The 21,157-nt window shown below is 37.7% G+C and overlaps 1 protein-coding gene across 1 annotated transcript in view; it reads left to right on the top strand.

Moving 5' to 3' along the window:
- The window catches only part of THEMIS (thymocyte selection associated), a 186,046-nt gene that overhangs the window by 83,040 nt on the left and 81,849 nt on the right, over window positions 1-21,157 (top strand). The window contains exon 4 of the mRNA XM_078447293.2: window positions 12,606-13,654. Within this exon, the coding sequence (XP_078303419.2) occupies window positions 12,606-13,654 (1,049 nt within the window). The remainder of the gene's footprint in view (window positions 1-12,605; window positions 13,655-21,157) is intronic.

The raw sequence follows: 21,157 nt of genomic DNA, 5'->3' as shown, positions 1-21,157 counted from the left end.
CGCTCACCATATCCAGATTTGATTTATTATGATAACATACTTATGAATTTAACACCTAAGGAGAATGAATATTCACTTCAGGGCACCAAAGTTGATATCATTTATATTTGTATAACAATTCAATTTTTATTAGTGATGCTTTTCCTAAGGTGCCTATGAAAATATTGTGACTTAACATGATATTTAGAACCAGTGAATACCCTAGTCAGCTTCCATTTCATTTTCTTCCTTTAGGCAAGTAATCTTACTGCTAATAGAAATATCAAACAGCAAGAAGAAGAAAGTACAGCTTTCACTGTGTATATTTATTCTTTTACTACCAACTATAAATATTTTATTAGTCAAGGTTCTCCAGAGAAACAGAAGTTATTTATAATGTCATATATAATTATATTGTTTAATATATACAAGACTACATATTAATCAATTAATTAATTACTTTTAAGGACTTGGCTCATGTAATTATGGGAGTTATAAGTTCTGCATTCATAAGACAGATTGGCAGGCTGGAAAATCAGGCAGAAGTTGATGCTGTAGTTTGAGGCAGTGTTTTTTCTTCTCTGAGAAACTCCAGTTTTTGCTCTCAAAGCTTTCAGCTAATCAGGTGAGTCTCCCCTACCTTATTGAGGATAACATCCTTTATCCTAAGTCAACTGATTAAGATGTTACCCACATCTGCAAAATACCTTCACAGAAAGGTGTAGAGTAGTGTTTGATTAAGTAACTGTGTACTGTAGCCCAGTCACGTTGATACATAGAAATAACCATCACAAACATCAATGGAGAAAACAGGTTGACATGTATCATCCAATATAAGAAAATGGCTATTCACTTCTCCTAACTTTTATACATTAAATAAAAATGTAAAAAGAAAAGTATCATAAATAAGCCCATATTAAATGTAAGTATATTCATTTTATTATTTTATTTTATTAATGTTTATTTTTGAGAGAGAGAGAGAGAGAGCACAAGTTGGGAAGTGACACAGAGAGAGGGAGACACAGAATCCAAAGCAGGCTTCAGGCTCTGAGCTGTCAGCACAGAGTGCTACACAGGGCTCCAACTCACGAACCACGAGATCATGACCTGAGCTGAAGTCAGATGCTTAACCGACTGAGCCCTATTTATTTTTATTTTAGAGAGAGAGAGAGTGTGTGTGTGAGCAAGGGAGATAGGCAGAGGGAGAGAAAGAATCTTAAGCAGGCTTCACACTCAGCACATAGCCTGACATGGGCCTTGATCCCACGACCCTGGGATCATGGCCTGAATAGAAATCAAGAGTTGGATGCTCGATCCACTGAGCCACCCAGGTGCCCCTAAGTATATTCATTTAAAATGACCCTTGATTTCTCAGTGAAGGTCATGATCAGCAACCCAAAAGGCACTTTCTCTATTCATAAATACAAACAGCAGTAGAAATGGGGGAGAACTATCTAATCAAATGGAAATTCACAGTATAGTTGCTCTTAAATTGAAATGAAGCTAAGTAAATGGAAAAAAAATATAATTCACAGAATATTCATAAAGGAAACTGAAACCAAATGGATGAACTATGAAGAAAATTTTAATTTAAAAGTCTAGAATAAGGATAGCAGTTTGCTGCTTCTCTTGTCCTTGAAATGCAGCTAGGTCAGCATGAAACCATTTTGCACACCTAGAAAATTGATCTGAGGACTAACACAAAAATCTACATAACTTGAGCCACAGAACTCAGCAGGTATGTGGCACAGAGAGGTGAAGTACGGGAAAGAGAAGCCGTGGAGGTTAGGGAGCTGTGGTTTGCAGAGAGAAGATGGAGACAGAGGGGAGAGTACAGGAAAAACACTCCCCTCAAAAGCAGCTGGAGAGAAAGAGAAAGAAGGGAAACACCCATAAGAAACTGAACAAGAAAGGGAGAAAGGAGAGGGTTTAAATACCATAAAGACTATAAACAGGGGAGTGCAGAGTCGGAAACTCCACAGCTCAATACCTGGCAGTCCTCTGGTGTAAAGGGCAAATTCGCAGGAGAAGACAGTGGGGTCCAAGGGGTCTGAGGGCCACATGGGAGAGGTGATTCCCCTGCCGGGAGGGCATTCAGTAGAGGCCATGCAGCCTCCCCACAAAGGTCCCAGCAGACCCAAGATTACAGCCACATTTGCTGGTATTGGAACAAGGTTGCTAGGGTGTTGTGAAGCCCGGCCAGATTCATGTTGTGAATTACTATAGTCCCTGAACCACTGCTACTACACGATCATGTGAAAATTTTCTAGGCTTGGCTGGCACCTGGCTGCAGTCTAAGGGCCTCTGCAGTGGCATGGTCATGTAAATGTTCCTGGGGGCAGACCAACACCTAGCCATTGCTCCCCAAGATCCTCCCCCAGAAGGTCGGAGTGGGGTCAAGCCAGAGGGCTCTAAGAAATTAAGTTTGGAAACAGCTCCATCTGAGATAAAATTCAAAAGAGAGGTGTCACTTGGCAGGCTGACAGCTTTGTCACTGACAATGTAGAAGCAAGGAGTGGATGGAAGCCAGAGACAAAGGAGGGGTGTTTGATTGCCAGTTGGCGAGAGCAGAGTTCTGATGCGAGAGACTGGGAAGCTGGGTGACACCATTTTCACCTCTCCCACGCATGTGCATACATGCATAGGAGCACCACACCTATTCACCACAGTGAGCTAAGCAGCACCACCCAGTGGAGAATGGAGCTATTACACCAACCTCTACCAGCTGCACCAACCAAGCCCTAGAGGAATACCACAAGTCTCTCTGCCTGCTTAGTTTAGGGACTATGAAGTGCTTCATAGGGGAAGAACTTCTTAGTGCCTCTAGGGGAAACTGGATGTAATTTCATTCTGATTTCATTCTGTTCGCTGATTCATGTATTCATTTTTTTCTTTATTGAGTATACAGAAAGAGAAAATTTTATTTTTATTTTGTTTTGATAAAAAAGATTTTTCTTAAAATTTTTTCTACTATATTTTTATTTTTTTGTAATTTTTAGTCCATTTTACTTCATTTCATTTTATTCTACTTTATTGTATACATCTTTTTAAAATTTTAAACGTTTTCCTAACTTTTTTCCTTTTTTTTCCTTTTCTTTCCTTTTTTTCTCTATTTGATCAAGCTTTCAACAACCAGACCAAAACGCACCTGAAAATCTAGCTTCCTTTACTTGATATTTTTGGTGTTTTAAATTTTTTAAATTTTTTTATTTTATTCTTTTTCTTCCTCCAAAATGACACAATGAAGGAATTCACCCCAGAAGAAAGAACAAGAAGAAATGATGGCCAGGGACTTAATCAACACAGATATAAGCAAGATGTTTGAACCAGAATTTAGAATCATGATAATAAGAATACTAGCTGGAGTTGAAAAAAGCATAGAATCTCTTTCTGTGTAGATAAAAGAAGTAAGATCTAGTTAGGATGAAATTAAAAATGCTATAACTGAGATGCAATCTCAAATGAATGCCACAGCGGCAAGGGTGGATGAAGTACAGCAGCAAATCAGCTATATAGAAGATAAACTTATGGAAAATAATGAAGATAAAAACAGGTATATTAAGGCAAAAGAGCACGATATAATTAGAGAACTCAGTGACTCATTAAAAATGAATAACATCTGAATCGTAGGGATCCTAGAAGACGAAGAGAGAAAAGGGGGTAGGTTTACATGAGCAAATCATAGCAGAAAACTTTCCTAACCTTGGAAAAGACACAGACATCAAAATCCAGGAAGCACAGAGAACCCCCATTAGATTCAACAAAAAATGACCATCAGCAAGGCATATAATAGCCAAATTCTCCATCAACAAGGCATATAATAGTCAAAAGAAAGAATTATGAAAATATCAAGGGGAAAAGATTCCTTAAACTATAAGGGAAGATAAATTAGGTTCATAGCAGATCTATCCACAGAATCCTAGCAGGCCAGAAAGGAATGGCAGGATATATTTAATGTGCTGAATTGGGAAAATATGCAGTCATATTTATCCAGCAAGGCTGTCATTCAAAATAGAAGGAGAGATAACGAGTTTCCCAGACAAACAAAAACTAAAGGAGTTTGTAACCACTTAACCATCCCTGCAAGAAATTTTAAAGGGGACTCTCTGAGGGGAGAAAAGATGAAACAAAACAAAAAAGACCAAAAGCAACAAAGACTAGAAAGGACCAGAGAATACCACCAGAAACTCCCAACTCTACAGGTAACACAATAGCAATAAATTCATGCCTTTCGGTACTCATTCTAAATGTCAGTGGACTAAACTCTCACATCAAAAGACATGGTATTAACAGAATGTATAAGAAAACAAGATCCATCTATATGCTGTTTACAAGAGACCCATGTTAGACCTACAGGCACCTAAAGATGAAGGTAAGGGGATGGCAAACCATCTTTCATGCTAATGGTTGCCAAAAGAAAGCCAGAGTAGACATACTTATATCAGACAATCTAGATTTTGAAATAAAGACTGTAACAAGAGATGAAGAAGGACATTATATTATAATTAAGGGGTCTTCCCACCAAGAAGATGTAACAATTGTAAACATTTATGCATCCAATCCACATTGGGTTACTCCACAGTAACTCAAATACATAAATCAATTAATCACAGACAGAAAGAAACTCATTGATAAAAATACCATAATAGTAGGGAACTTCAACACCCCACTTACAACAATGGACAGATCATCTATGCAGAAAATCAACAAGGAAAGAATGGCTTTTAATGATACACTGGACCAGATGGACTTAACAGATATATTCAGAACATTTCATCTTAAAGCAATGGAATACACATTCGTCTCGAATGCACATGGAACATTCTCCAGAATAATCACATACTAGGACACAAATTAGCCCTAAACAAGTACAAAAAGATCAAGATCCTCCCATACATATTTTCAGGCCACAATGCTATGAAACTCAAAATCAACCACGAGAAAAAATTTGGAAAGACAAAAAATACCTTGAGACCAAAAACATCCTACTGAAGAATGAATTGGTTAACCAAGAAGTTAAAGAGGAAATTAAAAGGTACATGGAAGCCAATGAAAATGATAATACCACAGCCCAAAACCTCTGGGATGCAGCAAAGACAGTCATAAGAGGGAAGTATATAGCAATCCAGGCTTTCCTAAAGAAAGAAGAAAGGTCTCAGATACATAACCTAACCTTACATCTTAAAAAGCTGGAAAAGAACAATAAATAAAACCCCAAAACAGCAGAAGATGGGAAATAATAAAGATTAGAGCAGAAATCAATACTGTCGAAAACAAAAACAAAAACAAAAAAACAGTAGAACAGATCAATGAAACCAGGAGCTGGTTATTTGAAAGAATTAACAAAATTGATACCCCCCTAGCCAGTTTGATCAAAAAGAAAAAGTAAGGGGTGCCTGAGTGGCTCAGTCAGTTAAGCTTCTGACTTCAGGTTGTCATCAGGTTGTGATCTTGCTGTTTATGAGTTTGAGCCCCATGCCAGGCTCTGTGCGGACAGCTCACAGCCTGGAGCCTGCTTTGGATTCTGTCTCTCTCTCTCTCTGCCCCTCTCTCGCTCACACTCTGTCTCCCTCTGTCTCTCAAAAATGAATACATATTTTAAAAATTTTTTAAAGAAAGAAAAAGGAAAGGACCCCCAAAAATAAAATCAAGAATGAAAGAGGGAAGTTCACAACCAACACTACAGAAATACAAACAATAATAAGAGAATACTATGCGTGTGCCAATAAATTGGGCAATCTGGAAGAAATGGACAATTTCCTAGAAACATATAAACTATCAAATCTGAAACAGGAAGAAATAGAAAATTTTAACAGACCCATAACCAGTAAAGAAATTGTATTAGCAATCAAAAATCTCCCAAAAAATAAGTCCAGGGCTGGATGGCTTTCCAGGGGAATTCTACAAAACATTTAAAGAAGAGTTAACACCTATTATTTTGAAGCTGTCCCAAAAAATAGAAATTGAAGGAAAACTTCCAAACTCATTCTATGAGGCCACCATTACCTTGATTCCAAAACCAGACAAAGTCCCCACTAAAATGGAGAACTACCGACCAATTTCTCTGATGAACATGGATGCAAAAATTCTCAACAAGATACTAGTCAACCAGAACCAACAATACATTAAAAGAATTATTTACCATGATGAATTGGGATTTATACCTGGGATTCAGGGCGGTTCAAATCCATAAATCAATCATTGTGATACATCACATTAATAAAGGACAAGAACCACATGATCCTCTCACTAGATGCAGAGAAAGCATTTGATGAGATATGGCATCCTTTCTTGATAAAAACCCTCAATAAAGTAGGGATAGAAGGATCATACCTCAAGATCATAAAAGCCGTATACAAGAGACCCACTGCTAATATCATCTTCAATGGGGAAAAACAGAGCTTTCCCCTTAAAGTCAGGAACATGACTGGCATGTCCACTTTTGCCACTGTTATTCACCATATTATTGGAAGTCCTAGCATTAGCAATAAGACATCACAAAGGAGTAAACAGGTATCCAAATCAGCAAGAAGTCAAATTTTCACTCCTCACAGATGACATGATACTCTATATGAAAACCAAAAAGATTCCCCCCAAAACCTGCTAGAACTGATCCATGAATTTAGCAAAGTTGCGGGATATAAAGTCAATTCACAGAAATCAGTTACATTTCTATACACCAATAATGAAGCAGCAGAAAGAGAAATCAAGGAATCAATCCCATTTACAATTGCACCAAAACCTGTAAGATACCTAGGAATAAACCTAACCAAAGAGGTGAAAAATCTATACACCGAAAACTATAGAAAGCTTATGAAAGAAATTGAAGTCACACACAAAAAATGGAAAAATATTCCATGCTCATGGATTGGAAGAACAAATATTATTAAAATGTCGATACTACCCAAAGCAATCTACATGTTTAGTGCAATCCCTATCAAAATATCACCAGCATTCTTCACAGAGCTTGGACAAACAATCCTAAAATTTTTGTATGGAACCAAAAATGACCCCAAATAGCCAGAGCAATCCTGAAACAGAAAACCAAAGCTGGAGGCATCATAATCCTGGACTTCAAGATGTATTGCAAAGCTATAATCATCAAGACGGTATGGTACTGGCACAAAAGCAGACACATAGATCAATGTCCAGAAATGGACCCACAAGTGTGTGGCCAATTAATCTGTGACAAAGCAAGAAAGAATATCCAATGGAAAAAAGACAGTTGCTTTGGCAAATGGTGTTGGGAAAACTGGTCAGCAATGTGTTGAAGACTGAACCTGGACCACTTTCTTACACCATAAACAAAAATAAACTCAAACATAATACAAAAGCCATCAAAATTCTAGAGGAGAAAGCAGGAAAAAACCTCATTGACCTTGGCAGCATCAACTTACTCAACATGTCTCTGGAGTCAGGGGAAACCAAAGCAAAAATGAACTATTGGAACTTCATCAAGGTATAAAGCTTCTGCACAGTGAAGGAAACAATCAGCAAAACTAAAAGTAACTGATAGAATTAGAGAAGATATTTGCAAATTACATATCAGATAAAGGGTTAGTATTCAAAATTTTTAAAGAACTTATCAAACTCAACACCCAAAACAAAGAATCCAATGAAGAAATGGGCAAAAGGCATGAATAGACACTTTTCCAAAGAAGACTTCTAGATGGCTAATAGACCCGTGAAAAAATGCTCAACATCACTCATCATCAGGTGAATACAAATCAAAACCATAGTGAGATACCACTTCACATGAGTCAGAATGGCTAAAATTAACAAGTCAAGCAGCAACAACAGATGTTGGCGATGATGCAGAGAAAGGGGTACTCTTTTGCTGGTGGGAATGTAAACTGGTTCAACCACTGTGGAAACAGTATGGAGTTCCTCAAATGATTAAAAATAGAACTACCTTATGACCCAGCAATTGCACTACTATGTATTTATCCAAAGGATACAGGTATGCTGTTTCAAAGGGACACATGCACCCCAATGTTTATAGCAGTGCTATCAACAATAGCCAAAGTATGAAAAGAATCCAAATGTCCATCAACAGATGGATGGATAAAGAAGATGTGGTGTATATATACAATGGAATACTACCTGGCAATCAAAAAGAATGAAATCTTGCCATTTGCAACAATATGGATGGAACTAGAGGGTATTATCTAAGTGAAATTAGTCAGTCAGAGAAAGACAAATATATGACTACTCATATGTGGAATTTAAGATACAAAACAGATGAACATAGGGGAGGGGCAGCAAAAATAATATAAAAACAGGGAGGGGGACACAACATAAGAGACTCTTAAATATAGAGAACAAACTAAGGGTTTTTGGAGGGTTTGTGGGTGGGGAGATAGCTAAATGGGCAAGGGGCATTAAAAAAGACACTTGTTGGGATGAGCACTGGGTATTATACATAGGGGATAAGTCACCGGATTCTACTCCTGAAATCATTATTGCAGTATATGCTAATTAACTTGGATGTCAAATAAATAAATAAGTAAATAAATAAGTAAATAAACAAATAAAACTCGGATAGAGTAAAAACTTCTTAAAAATGTCTAGAATAAGGCAGATCTTTGAAATTATTTGTGCATCTAATAAGCACCATATAGCAAAGAGTATAATGTGATACAAAATATAAACAAAACAACTCACTGGCCATCAAATGTGAAAACACTTTTGAGAAAAAAAATAATTATAATCTTGGAAAGTAAATGGCAAAGAAATCAAACTTAGAAAAATCAAAATTTCCAATAAGTATATGAATTATTATTATTATTGGATAGTAATATAGGAGGAACTAGCAATTGAAACTGCAGGGCTAGAATTGACAGAACTTACTTTTTAAAAATTTTGTAGAATGGAAGTCACAAAAAAATAAAAAATTAAAAATTAAAGAATTTGTAGGAACAGTCACTTCTTAGGGTTTATTGTCGGGGCCTGAGAATTACACTGACATTAGACAGATTAAGTAGAGAAATGTATACAGATTTATATGTTTTATGTGACTGGGGAGCCCTCATAAAGGAATGAAGACCCCCAAAATGGCAAAACTTGAATACTTTTATATTGGTTTGAACAAAGAGAGGCAACTGTGGAAGAGTAGCTACTCTAAGAATGTGGAGAGGCTAAAGGAAGATAAGAATTATTTTAACAAGGTCTGTTTGGACAGATTTCTCTTGGCTTTAACTCCCTATAGAAGGATGATTCTTTTCTCCTTGTATAGGGAAGGCATCTTTCACATGGGGGTTTTATCACCTGTTTTCAGGAAGAAAAGGAGAGGTTAGAATACCCTTCATATATCTGCTGTTTTTCAAGTCCCTTTACCTCAAAATAATCTTTGCCAAAGTGGTATACTTTGAGGTGGCATATTTTGCCACCCTTGAATTTTAAGGATAATTTTGCTGGAGACAATACTAGGTTCATGGGCTTTTTCTTTGAATACTTTAAGTGTGTCACTTACTCTCTTCTTGCTTGAATGGTTTCTGAAGAGAAATATGATCTAATTTTTATACTTCTTCCTTTAGAGGTAAGATTTTTTTTTCCTTCTGGCTCCTTCAGGTTTTCTCTTTTTCTTTGATTTTCTGCAGTTTGAATATAATATGCTTAGGTGTAGATTTTTTGGTATTTATCATGCTTGCTGTTCTCTAAGCCTCCTCAATTTTGGAAAATTGTCAGACATTATTACTTCAGATACTGTTCCTGTTCCTATCTCTGTTTTCCTTTTGGCATATCTGTGGTGCACATGTTACACCTTTTGTAGTTGTCTCATGGTGCTTAGATATTATGTTCCATTTTTCTCACTCTTTTTCTTTTGCTTTTCAATTAGAGAAGTTTCTACTAATATATCTTGAATATCTTCAAGCTCACTGATTCTTTCCTTAACCATATCCAGTCTTCTGATGAACCCATCAAAGTCATTCTTCATATCTGTTTTTTTTTTTAATTTTTAACATTTATTTATTATTGAGAGACAGAGAAACACAGAGTGTGAGCAGGGGAGGGGTAGAGAGAGGGGGAGACAAAGAATCTGAAGCAGGCTCCAGGTGCCTAGCTGTCAGCACAGAGCCCAACGCGGGATTCAAACTCACAAACTGTGAGATCATGACCGGAGCCAAAGTTGGTTGCCCAACCAACTAAGCCACCCCGGCGCCCCTTCATATCTGTTTTTATGTTTTCAACACCTAGCAAATCCTTTTAATTCTTTCCAAAAGTTTCCAACTCTCTGCTTACCTTACCCATCTTTTTTGCCATTTTCTTTCACTGAAGCTCTTAGCATATTAATCATATTTTAAGTTCCTAGTCTGAAAATTCCAAAATCTCTGCATATCTGGTTTGGCTGTGTCTCTTCACACTGTACTGTTTGTTTGTCTTTTAATATACCTTGTAATTTTTTGTTGAAAGCTAGACATGATGTGTCAGATAAAAGAAACTGAGGCAAATAGGCCTTTAATGTGAGGTTTTATGATATCTGTCTCTCTCTGCCTGACTTATTTCACTTAGCATAATACCCTCCAGTTCCATTGTGTTTTAAATGAAAGTACAATACCTTCTATGATGTATAGCAGGAATATTAGTCTTAGAAATTTATTTTCCCCAATGAAATGTTATGTGGAACCCTACTTATTTACTGGATCACATCCTTTAATGCTCAATCAAAAACATTATTCTGGCAATAGTTTTTCATTTATTCAATTCATTTGTTGAGTACCTACAATGTACCAGGCACCATTTAACACATTGTGATAAATTGGTCAACAAAATAATCAAAGACCCTTGTGTCCACAGTACATATAGTGCCCCAATATAGATTGGGATCTAAGTTACATTAAGGTCCCTATGTTCTGATGGATCAATTTAGAGCCCCCAGAAAGTCCTTAATGACATCTGTTCTACCAATGCTTAACTATTCCAACTTGAGAAATGGCATGAGCCTAAGATGCTGATCTAGTGATAACTCTACAATTTTTAAACCTCATTAATTTCTATCCAATTACTGAGATTTTAGTGTTTTTAAAATTACCTTGGGGTCCAGGGAAGCCTGTGGCAACAATCTTAAAAGTTTGGGTATGCTAAATGTTATACAATGAATTGATGAAGTTAAGAAGTGTTCTTTTAGCTGCCTTTTTATTTTTTTAAATAAAAAATCTTTACAGATTTTACAGACCTTTATCCTATTGATAACCATTGATTTTTTTCTTTTTTCTGTTCTCTATTCAAAAAAATAATACTTTTTTATGTTGTGTCTTCAGCAACTCTGTTACACAGCATGTGCAAGTAATATGACATAAATTATAAAGTTATAGTTTCCAGAAGTTGCATAAAGTTAATAATATAAGAAGTAGTAACATAGGTAATGCTTTATAAAAGGAAATTCTGTCGTTGAAATCTGCCAAATTAATTTTTTTCCAAAAGCATGCAAGGAAGAAAGTGTATTGACAGAGGGTATATTGGGAAACATGAAAATGTTGCAAAACATTAAGTGGTAGGAAACTGTCAAGAAAATATAAGCCAAAGGGGTGCCTGGGTGGCTCAGTCGGTTGAGGGTCCGACTTTGGCTCAGGTCATGATATCACGGTTCATGGATTCAAGCCCCGCATCAGGCTCTGTGCTAGCAGCTCAGAGCCTGGAGCCTGCTTCAGATTCTGTGTCTCCCTCTCTCTCTGCCCCTCCCCCACTCACACTCTGTCTCTGCCTCTCAAAAATGAATAAACGTTAAAAAAATTTAAGAAAATATGAGCCATTATAAAATCCTGTTAATAGTAACTATGTTTCTAATTCAAGGCTATTTATAACAATCTATGTGGGAGAGTGCATGGACAACAGGTAAATAATTTTAGGACAATATTTTAAGTGTCTCTGTAGTCTCAAACAAAGACTTATAGGATAGTGAATGCTTAGAGAAAGAATTAGATTTCTTAGTCTACAGTTCCACATTAGGCAAGGAATACTGTGGTAAGCAGCCACCAGCATACCTAAGGCTCCTGAATGGCTCCTCTGACTGTGACCCGTCCTATGATACTCCTCTATCCAGGTGTTAACGGAACATCAGCAGAGAAAGAATAACTTTCACATTGGAAAAGGATTCCATCTTGTTGTCCACTTCCCTATATTAATCTTAAGTACCTTATATCCCATGATCTTGCAGTATTGTCCTGCAAGAGGATTGAATTTTATGTAAAGAATGTATGTCTTGGGCCTTCTACAGGAAGGGTGTTATTCAGAGTACCAAGTATACATTTACAGATATGTGCATATATTTATGTATTTATGTTATGTATGATAAAACCAGGGAAATAATTAACACTAGAATCAGGAGAATGATTTACCCTTAGGTTGTAGTGAGGAGGATGAGATTTTGGTGAGCTTCACAGAGCTCTAAAGGACAGCTTAATTCCTGTGTTTTAAGCTGAGCAGTGGGCTTATGGCTGTGAATTTTACATATTATCTACTTCATTTTAAAATTTGAAAAAAGGAAGTCACACATACGTATGTTATATCATGAGTATCTGATTTTTTTAATGGAGTTTATCTGTGGCACCAAGAGAGATTCTAATAGTATCTCGGAGCAACATTTTGATGGACAAAATGTCATAGTCTTTTTTTTTTTTTTTCAGTCCGAAAGGACATAGTCCGCATCCTCCCCAGTTTAGATGTTGAAGTCAAAGACATTACTGACAGTTATGATGCCAACTGGTTTCTTCAGCTATTATCTACACGAGAGCTCTTTGAAATGACCAGTAAAGAGTTCCCCATAGTGGCTGAAGTCATAGAGGCACCTCAAGGAAACCATCTGCCCAGAAGCATTTTACAGCCTGGGAAAACCATTGTGATCCACAAAAAGTATCAGGCATCGAGGATCTTAGCTTCAGAAATTCGAAGCAATTTTCCTAAAAGGCACTTCTTGATCCCCACTAGCTATAAAGGCAAATTCAAGCGGCGACCTCGGGAGTTCCCAACTGCCTATGACCTTGAGATAGCAAAGAGCGAAAAGGAGCCTCTCCATGTGGTGGCCACCAAAGCCTTTCATCCCCCTCATGATGAGCTGTCATCTGTATCTGTCGGGGACCAGTTTCTAGTGCATCACTCACAGATGACTGAAGTCCTTTGTGAGGGAATCAAAAAAGTGGTGAATGTTCTGGCCTGTGAAAAAATCCTCAAAAAATCCTATGAGGCAGCACTGCTCCCTTTATACATGGAAGGAGGTTTTGTAGAGCTGATTCATGACAAGAAACAGTACCAGATTTCTGAGCTCTGTTCGCAGTTCCACTTGCCTTTCAATGTGAAGGTATCTGTGAGAGATCTTTCCATTGACGAAGACATTTTGGCTGCTACACCAGGACTGCGGTTGGAGGAAGCCATCACAGACTCTTACCTACTCATAAGTGACTTTGCCAACCCCAAGGAGTGCTGGGAAATTCCTGTCAGCCGCTTAAATATGACTGTTCAGTTAGTTAATAGTTTTTCTAAGGACACAAAATCATTTCTAGTCAGGACTCTGGTTGAAGAGATCACTGAAGAACAATATTACATGATGCGAAGATATGAAAGCTCTTTCTCCCACCCCCCACCTCGCCCTCCCAAACATCCCGCAGTGGAGGAAACAAGGTTAACCCTGCTCACCTTGGCAGAAGACAGGGCCGTAGGTCTGCCTAAGTCTCCCAAGGTAAGGCTATGATTTTGTGATTTTTTCCTCTTTAGCATTTTTCTTGACGCACTTTATTTCAAGTCTTAGTTCTGAGTTTGTTTTTTGCTTACTTTTCTTTCTTTCATGCCGTATTTGAAATGAGCCTTTCTGATGCACAGTAGATGAATGAACATCAACAGAGCATAAGCTGTTGCAGCATTTTGTATTTTGATGCTTAACCAGTAGATGTGACAAGAAGTTTATATTGAATTAGAAATAGCAGGGATGACATTTGGATATGATGACCCAAATTGCCGTCTCAATGGGTTTTGGTAATTAGGAATGTTTTATAAGGTGCCTCAGAAGCAAATCTCTTTTATTTTGAAAGTGCTGTTCGTTTTTTCTAGGTAGAGTTGTTTTAATACTTCATCCAGGAAATGAGCATACCATAAACTCCCTTCTTCGGGGGGGTTACCAGTAGCATGGGTCTATAACACATGTCTTCATTTTGTTTTATGTGCAGAAAGATGTAAAAATATCTTGGCAGAACTGTGTGTGAGCATATGAGCATCTGCCCACATTCTGCCTATCTGAGGATTGTAATCTTTAACAGTTCTATTGAAAAACAAAATCAATAAAATTGCAGACAGTGTGAGATCATTACAGAATCAACAACTCCATAACCATTGTAAAGATTTGGGGAGGGGTGGGGTTTCAGCTTCATTTCTACTTGAAGTCTTTGCCTCTTGGAAACTGCCTGCTGAGTGCCTGGAAAGCACTTGCCCTTACCCCATGGAGCGCAGGTCGTTCATCTGGCCGGCAGTGGTTCTGTGGCGTGTGGAAGAAGCGGTTCTGGCCTAGCAGATGTTGTGCTAGCAGCTTGGGGAAACAAAGCAATTAGTAAAACAAAGAGAGACGCTGTGTTTACTCTCTATACTCAGGAATGATAGCAGCCTCAGGCTTCAAGTATGTGGGTATGAAAATACTTTTAATTCTCCATTTCAAAGATTGCATTCTGAGTGCATGCTGGATAAATCCAGTAAGAATCTTCAAACTCATCTTCAGAAAAAGATAAAAGCAGCAGAAATTTCCTTTCCAGAAAAACAATCTTGAAAGAGTCATTTTAAATTAAATCATTGTTCCCAAATAATGTTGATTAACAGGCTGCTATTAATGTGGAGAGTATATGGCTTTTCCTGTTTCATATATTTTTATTGCTGAATGGAATGATGTGAGAGATGCGATGCTGGTCTCATTTTTAGCAGGAGGCATAATAACCCCCTTGCCCCCCGATGCCCTCCCAAGATGTTCATGTCTAAGCCTCCAGAACCTATGGATATGTTGCATTAGGTAGCAAAAGAGACTTTGCACATGTGCTAAAAATTAAGGACTTTGAGATGAGATTATTCTGGATTAACCACATAGGTCCAACTTAATCATGAGTTTCACCGCTTGATAAGAATATCATCTCTTTGTTTTGTTCCAATTTAGAAAGTCTAGGATTTTGGAGCACATGCCCATATCCTGGCTGAATCAGTTCATTGGCTGCCCCAACTACAGCCAAGATTGTTGGGGAAGGGAATGAGGACTGCTTGTCGCAAGTAGTAGAGATACCGGAACAGTATGTGAAGATCTGAAGATGTCCATTACAATCAGAAAGGAAGGAGTCAACAATCCTAAACTATTGGGAAGAATTCATAGAAAAAAAAAGGTTAAAAGTTTTTAGAATGCCATTTCACAGAATGTCAGATGAAAATGATGTACATGTCTTATTAGGAGAGAACCTCAAAAAACAAGTTACACATAGGTTACTGACTTGGAAAAACCTCCAGACCCCCTCCTGAGTCTCTCCTTTCCTCTCACAAGACTGCCACACTCACAATACTGACACCAGATATGTGAGTGTTTCTCATACTAAGCAATTTATTGACACCAACTGGACATCCTACAACTTAACTCGATTCTGACACTATCTACCCAGAGATAGAATCAGATCCCACATGTTAAGGGCTCAGTCCCACAAGACTGCCCCCCACTTAAGATGCTAATTGCAGGTAGTAGGTCCTCAGGTTACCTATAACTTCTGTCCGAGAAGGCTTCAAATTGGAGGTTCCCACGAGCCCCTCCTCGGGCTCAATGAATTCTCTAGTGTGGCTCAGACAACTCAGAAATACTTAGGTTTACTAGTTTGTTAAAGGATATGATAAAGGATACAGATAAACAGTCAGATGAAGAGATAAGCAGGGCAAGGTCTGGTAGGGTCTGGAAACACAGGAGCTTCTGTCCTGTATAGTTGGGATGTGCCCCCCCTTGTTAACCTGGAAGCTCTCCAAACCCCATACTTTTGGGATTTTTATGGAGGCTTCTTCACACAGGGACAATCAATTATTAACCTTATTTCCAGTCCCTCTCCCCTCTCTGGAAAATTCCAGAGTGGACAGTGGGAAAGGGGCTGAAAACTCCAAGCTTCTAATTATGTGGTGGTTTTTCTGGTGACAAGCCCCCATCCAGAAATCCATTCAGGGTCACCTCATCAGAAAAAAAAAAAAATATGTATATTCCTATCACCCAGGAAATTCCAGGGGATTTAGGAACTCAGTGTCAGGAACCTATGATAGAGACCTATTTATATTTTCTGGTATCTCACAGTTACTAAAATAAAACTAACAGAGTCTTTGACTAAATCCTATGCCATTTACATGTAGAATTCCATATCAAGTTAATAATTTCTGACTGCTTTTTCACTGGTCAGACCTCACATGGATTCTTTTGTCTATTTCTGAGTTCCACCTCTGAAGAATATTAATTAAAGTTTATTAAATGTTGAGTTGTTTGTTAAGATGTTAAAAAACCCAGGAGCCATTTTCATCTGACAAATGGTTGAGGGAAATGAGTGATAGTCTAAACTTGAATGACTTGGAGCTAGTTGATACTATTGTATACATTTAAGGAGCTACTGTGTGGCCAAGTTATCTTCTCTCTCTCTTTTTTAATGTTTATTTGTTTATTTTAAAAGAGAGAGCGCTCATGAGCTAGCATATGTGTGCAAGTAGGGGAGGCACAGAGAGAGAGGGAGAAAGAGAATCCCAAGCAAGCTCCATGCTCAGCATGGAGCTAGGTTGGGGGGCTCCATCTCACATTCAGGAGATCATGACCTGAGCCAAAATCAGGAGTTGGATGCTCAACCCACTGAGCCATCCAGGCACCCCACATTCTCTTTTTCTATCACAACGTTGGTTGCGAGTTAAAGGGAAGACAACTTTGGTGTGATATTTTGGAACAGATTTCTTGTCCCAGAAAAGGTGAAAGCAGAAGCTAGGAAAAATCCCAGGCCAGTGATGTTATCAGGACACTTCTCCTCAGTTGACAGTTTATCAGTCAGTTGAGAAGGGTCTATAATTCTTTGTTTGTAATTAGTTTCATCAATGCTAGTGTGGTAGATAAAAAACTATATTTTCTCTGAAATCACATTAAAATCAAAGGATGCTATAATTTACCTGTGCTCAGACCTACTGACCTCATTTTCAACAATTTTTTTCACCAGGAAGATAAAAATCTGCTTAGTGGATCATTTTTGGAATATAAACAGAAGCTCTGTCAGTTTCTGCATAATCTACTTGAAAAGTCTTGCAACCAACTATTTCTTATCATCACAGTGTCATCCTTTCATATACTTCTTTTATGTTTCTTCTGATATCTGCATTAAAGCTCTTCTATCGATGTATGCTTTTAGAAGTGATTGGTTAGAACACTTTTTATATTCCACAGACAGGAAGCAGCCATTGGAAATAAGCCTCTAAGATTTTGAATTGCATATGGAATATTGCTTGAAACTCAGAGAATAATTTGCAAGGGCTATTCAGTGTTTAAATATTCAAACTCACTTAACTCATTAAAATACCTTATTATATATGTAGAGTAGAGCATCAAATTCCTCATTATGTAACTTTATTTGTGCCTTCCCAGTGGGTCATTAATTTTACTAGATCATTTCTTGCACTATTAAACAACAGGACAGACACATGTGCTATCTAAGAGTACAGGTATCCACTGTTAGTTATGAACCTACATGTTCAAAGAAGTTTAGAAATGAAGAGAATATGAGGACAGGTTACAGAAACTAGAATAAATAGAAAGAACTATTTTCCAGGGTAGGATTACAACTGTTCTGTAGCTTCAGCAATGCCTAAAATAAGAATCAATTGTAGTAGCACTTTGAGAACTGTGATATGGATATGAGCAGGGCAGGTGAGGGGTGTGTGTGTGTGGGGGGGGTAGATCTCAATAGAGATGACAGCACATCTCAAAGCCTATGAAGTTTTACACTGAAGGAATTTATTGTTGTTTTGAAAATGTGATAGCTGTTAGGGAAAATAATGTATGGGGTCTAAACAAAGGGATAAGAATATACCAAGTGACCCCTCAAAATTCCTTTTAGCCTGATGACAATGTAGACATAGTATCTTTAAGAGCTTTGCATTCAGATTCTTAATGAGATGAGAACAATATTATAAAATGACTAAATAAATGTCTGGGCTTAAAACTGTTTTCGAAATAGGAATCTTCTGGGGCAGACTCTCCTTTCCTGAGGGTTAGTTCCTATGTCAGAAATAGTTTCAGATAGTTTGAAAGAACATGTACTCACTGGGGTTTCTGCCTGTCCTGGATATATATGGCTATGACTGCTGAGTGCCACATAGGAGAAATGTAACTTCTGTATTCTGATGAAAGGGCCTATAACCACATAGAAAAACAAACCTTTGGTTGAAAGATGAGATATTCTACTCCTTCCAAGGCTGCACCTGGGACCAGAAATCTTGCATTTCACTAACTCTGTTTGGCCATTTGATGCCCAAGTGTCCACTTTGCTGCCGGAATTCCTAGATTTCTGTCAGACAAGAACACCCATAGGAGACATTAAGGCAAAGAGCAAGGGAGGCAGTAATGGCAAGGTAGTGTGAATTGAGCAGAAAACAAACCCTGTACCAGAATTAGAGTGAGAGCTGAAAAAGGCAGAGGGAAGCAATCGTTTCTGGGAGGTGTAGAGAGAACACTTCACCAGCTGCTGCTGGGTGTTAAGACTCACTTCTGATCTGATGTGACAGTTAGTGGCTGAAAAAGCATTAAAGAAACCATGCTCCTAGGGTAAATCTAGATCGTTAGACAATAGTATTATATCTCCTTCTTTTATTTTTGTTAATGCAATGTGGTGTAGACATTAAGAATGTTTGGATTTGTAACCACCTCTGCACTTTGAAAGATCACTATCTCTCTACTTGTGGTGTATTCTCTTGGTCTAACAGAGAAGCTGTAAGTCTATTTCCCTATGAATAACGAAAAGTAATGCTTTAGCAGTCTTCAGACACCAAAGGCAAAGATGGTGGAAAACATGCACATAATTGAAACACTGAGATTTTAAATCTGAGAAATAAGAAAGATACAGGGAGCTTATGATCTTCTTTTAAAAAGTTGACAAATTTGGGGCACCTGGGTGGCTCAGTCGGTTAAGCGTCCAACTTCGGCTCAGGTCATGATCTCACCGTCTGTGGGTTCGAGCTCTGCATTGGGCTCTGTGCCGACAGCTCAGAGCCTGGAACCTGCTTCCGATTCTGTGTCTCCCTCTCTCTGTGCCCCTCCCCTTCTCGTGCCCTGTCTTCTTTCTCTCTCATAAATAAATAAACATTTTTTTAAAATAAAAAAAAATAAATAAAAAGTTGACAAATTTGGCATATTTTTAGCAGATATTTGAGCTGTCCTCAAGGTTGAGACACATAAAGATTAATACACCATGGTTTTTGAGTTGCCCAAGGTCTGGAGCCTGTAAATAGCCAACTGTAGTAGGAGCAAATGAAAAAGGTGGGAGGGGAGGGAAAAGGATGAATAAAGAAGTGCTGAGTTGAAAATTAGCCAAACTCAAGCTCCAGCTGAATCCTTGCAGGTAGAACCCTGTGCCCAATGGGAAGTGTGGAATAGTTATAAGTTGTTTTTGTGCTTTTGGAAGTGGGAGAGTAAACAGAACTGTTAAAATTTTCCTCTGGCATAACATGTACTGTATTAATACTTCTAGCTGGAGAGCCAAAGAATGGTTTAAATGACCACTAAATGAAAACAACTCCTAAATGGCAGGCATTAGGAGACATGGCCTGATTTTAAGGAAATTTCAACCAAAATGAATGTTATCTGACTAATAATAAAATACTCATTATCTCCAGAGAGTTTATGTCCAAAGAACACTGTTTCCTTCTGGGAGACTAAAGTATACTCCTACTCAGAAATACTTGAATTGACCTAAATTTTGGCCCTCTTTGAGTTTTCAACTAACAATGTTCTCATCAGGAAAGTGAGGAAATGCTGATGAAAAACATTAGTTAATACTGTTCCTTCCCTCCCTCTGCCATCTGTGGGGTAAAGAACTAAAATATACCACCAAATATGTGATTGTCACATTTTCGGTATTAGTGAGTATTACTTTTTAGCTTCAAAAAAAAGTCATTTAAAAAATGTGTTCAGGGGAACCTGGGTGGCTCAGTTAGCTGAGTGTCTGACTTCGGCTCAGGTCATGACCTCACAGCTCCTGAGTTGGAGCCCTGTGTTGGGCTCTGTGCTGACAGCTCAGAGCCTGGAGCCTGCTTTGGGTTCTGTGTCTCCTCCTCTCTCTGCCCCTCCAACACTCATTCTCTGTCTCTCAATAATAAATAAACATTAAAAAAGAAAAAGAAAAAAATGTATTTATTTTCCCAGGGGATTGGCAAAATGAGTGAATGAAATTTGTAGTAAATCATTTCACGTTAGATTTCTGGCTTTTATGAAGATTAGGAGAGTTTTCATCTTTTTAAGATGTTCATAACCTAGAAATCCCTGTTTAGAAATGGCCAGCTATAACGGAAGAATCAGTAATTTGGAATGTTCAGTGCACAGTATGTATAGAGTAAGGGCATTTGAATTGCCAATTTCCTGTAATCCTATGGGGATTCATTGATTCATTGAGGTAGGTGTGGGCTCACTAGATATTTAAATTCTGTTCTTTGAGCTCAGTACCTTTAGTTCTGTTTTTTAATTTTTCAAAAAAATATAAAGAGTAGTTGGGAAAATCTAGAGGAGGTAAGTTGGCTGGCTTTGCAGTTTTAAAAACTGATTTATCTGAGTTTTCCATTACTATATCAGTTCTGAATTTATTTTAGAATAAAAACCATACCCCGAAATAAATTGATAAGACATAAGCTATATATTTGAGCAAATAAGTTTTGCTACAACTCACAGTTTCTTGCAAGTGAACCATTACTTTTAATCTTTGGTGCTGTTTCCAGGCCTGTATAAATGAAAACATTTATATTTTGCTTCCCAAACCAAATTTCCTGTGTAAATGTTAGGATAGAAAATGAGTATAAGAGTGCTATGAAAGCATGCATGGGGATAGGCTTCCAAAAATCAGTATTTTTTTTTAATTTGAAAAATAGAAAACTTAAGAAAAAGATTTATCTCAATAATAGACGAGTAGTAAGTAAAAATGAACATAGAGTTTAAGAGAATAGAGGGTCCATA

This window comes from Panthera onca, chromosome B2 (assembly GCF_046562875.1).
Source record: "Panthera onca isolate mPanOnc1 chromosome B2, mPanOnc1 haplotype 2, whole genome shotgun sequence".
In the NCBI taxonomy this organism is placed as follows: domain Eukaryota; kingdom Metazoa; phylum Chordata; class Mammalia; order Carnivora; family Felidae; genus Panthera; species Panthera onca.
This window is presented reverse-complemented; position numbering and strand designations above follow the sequence as displayed.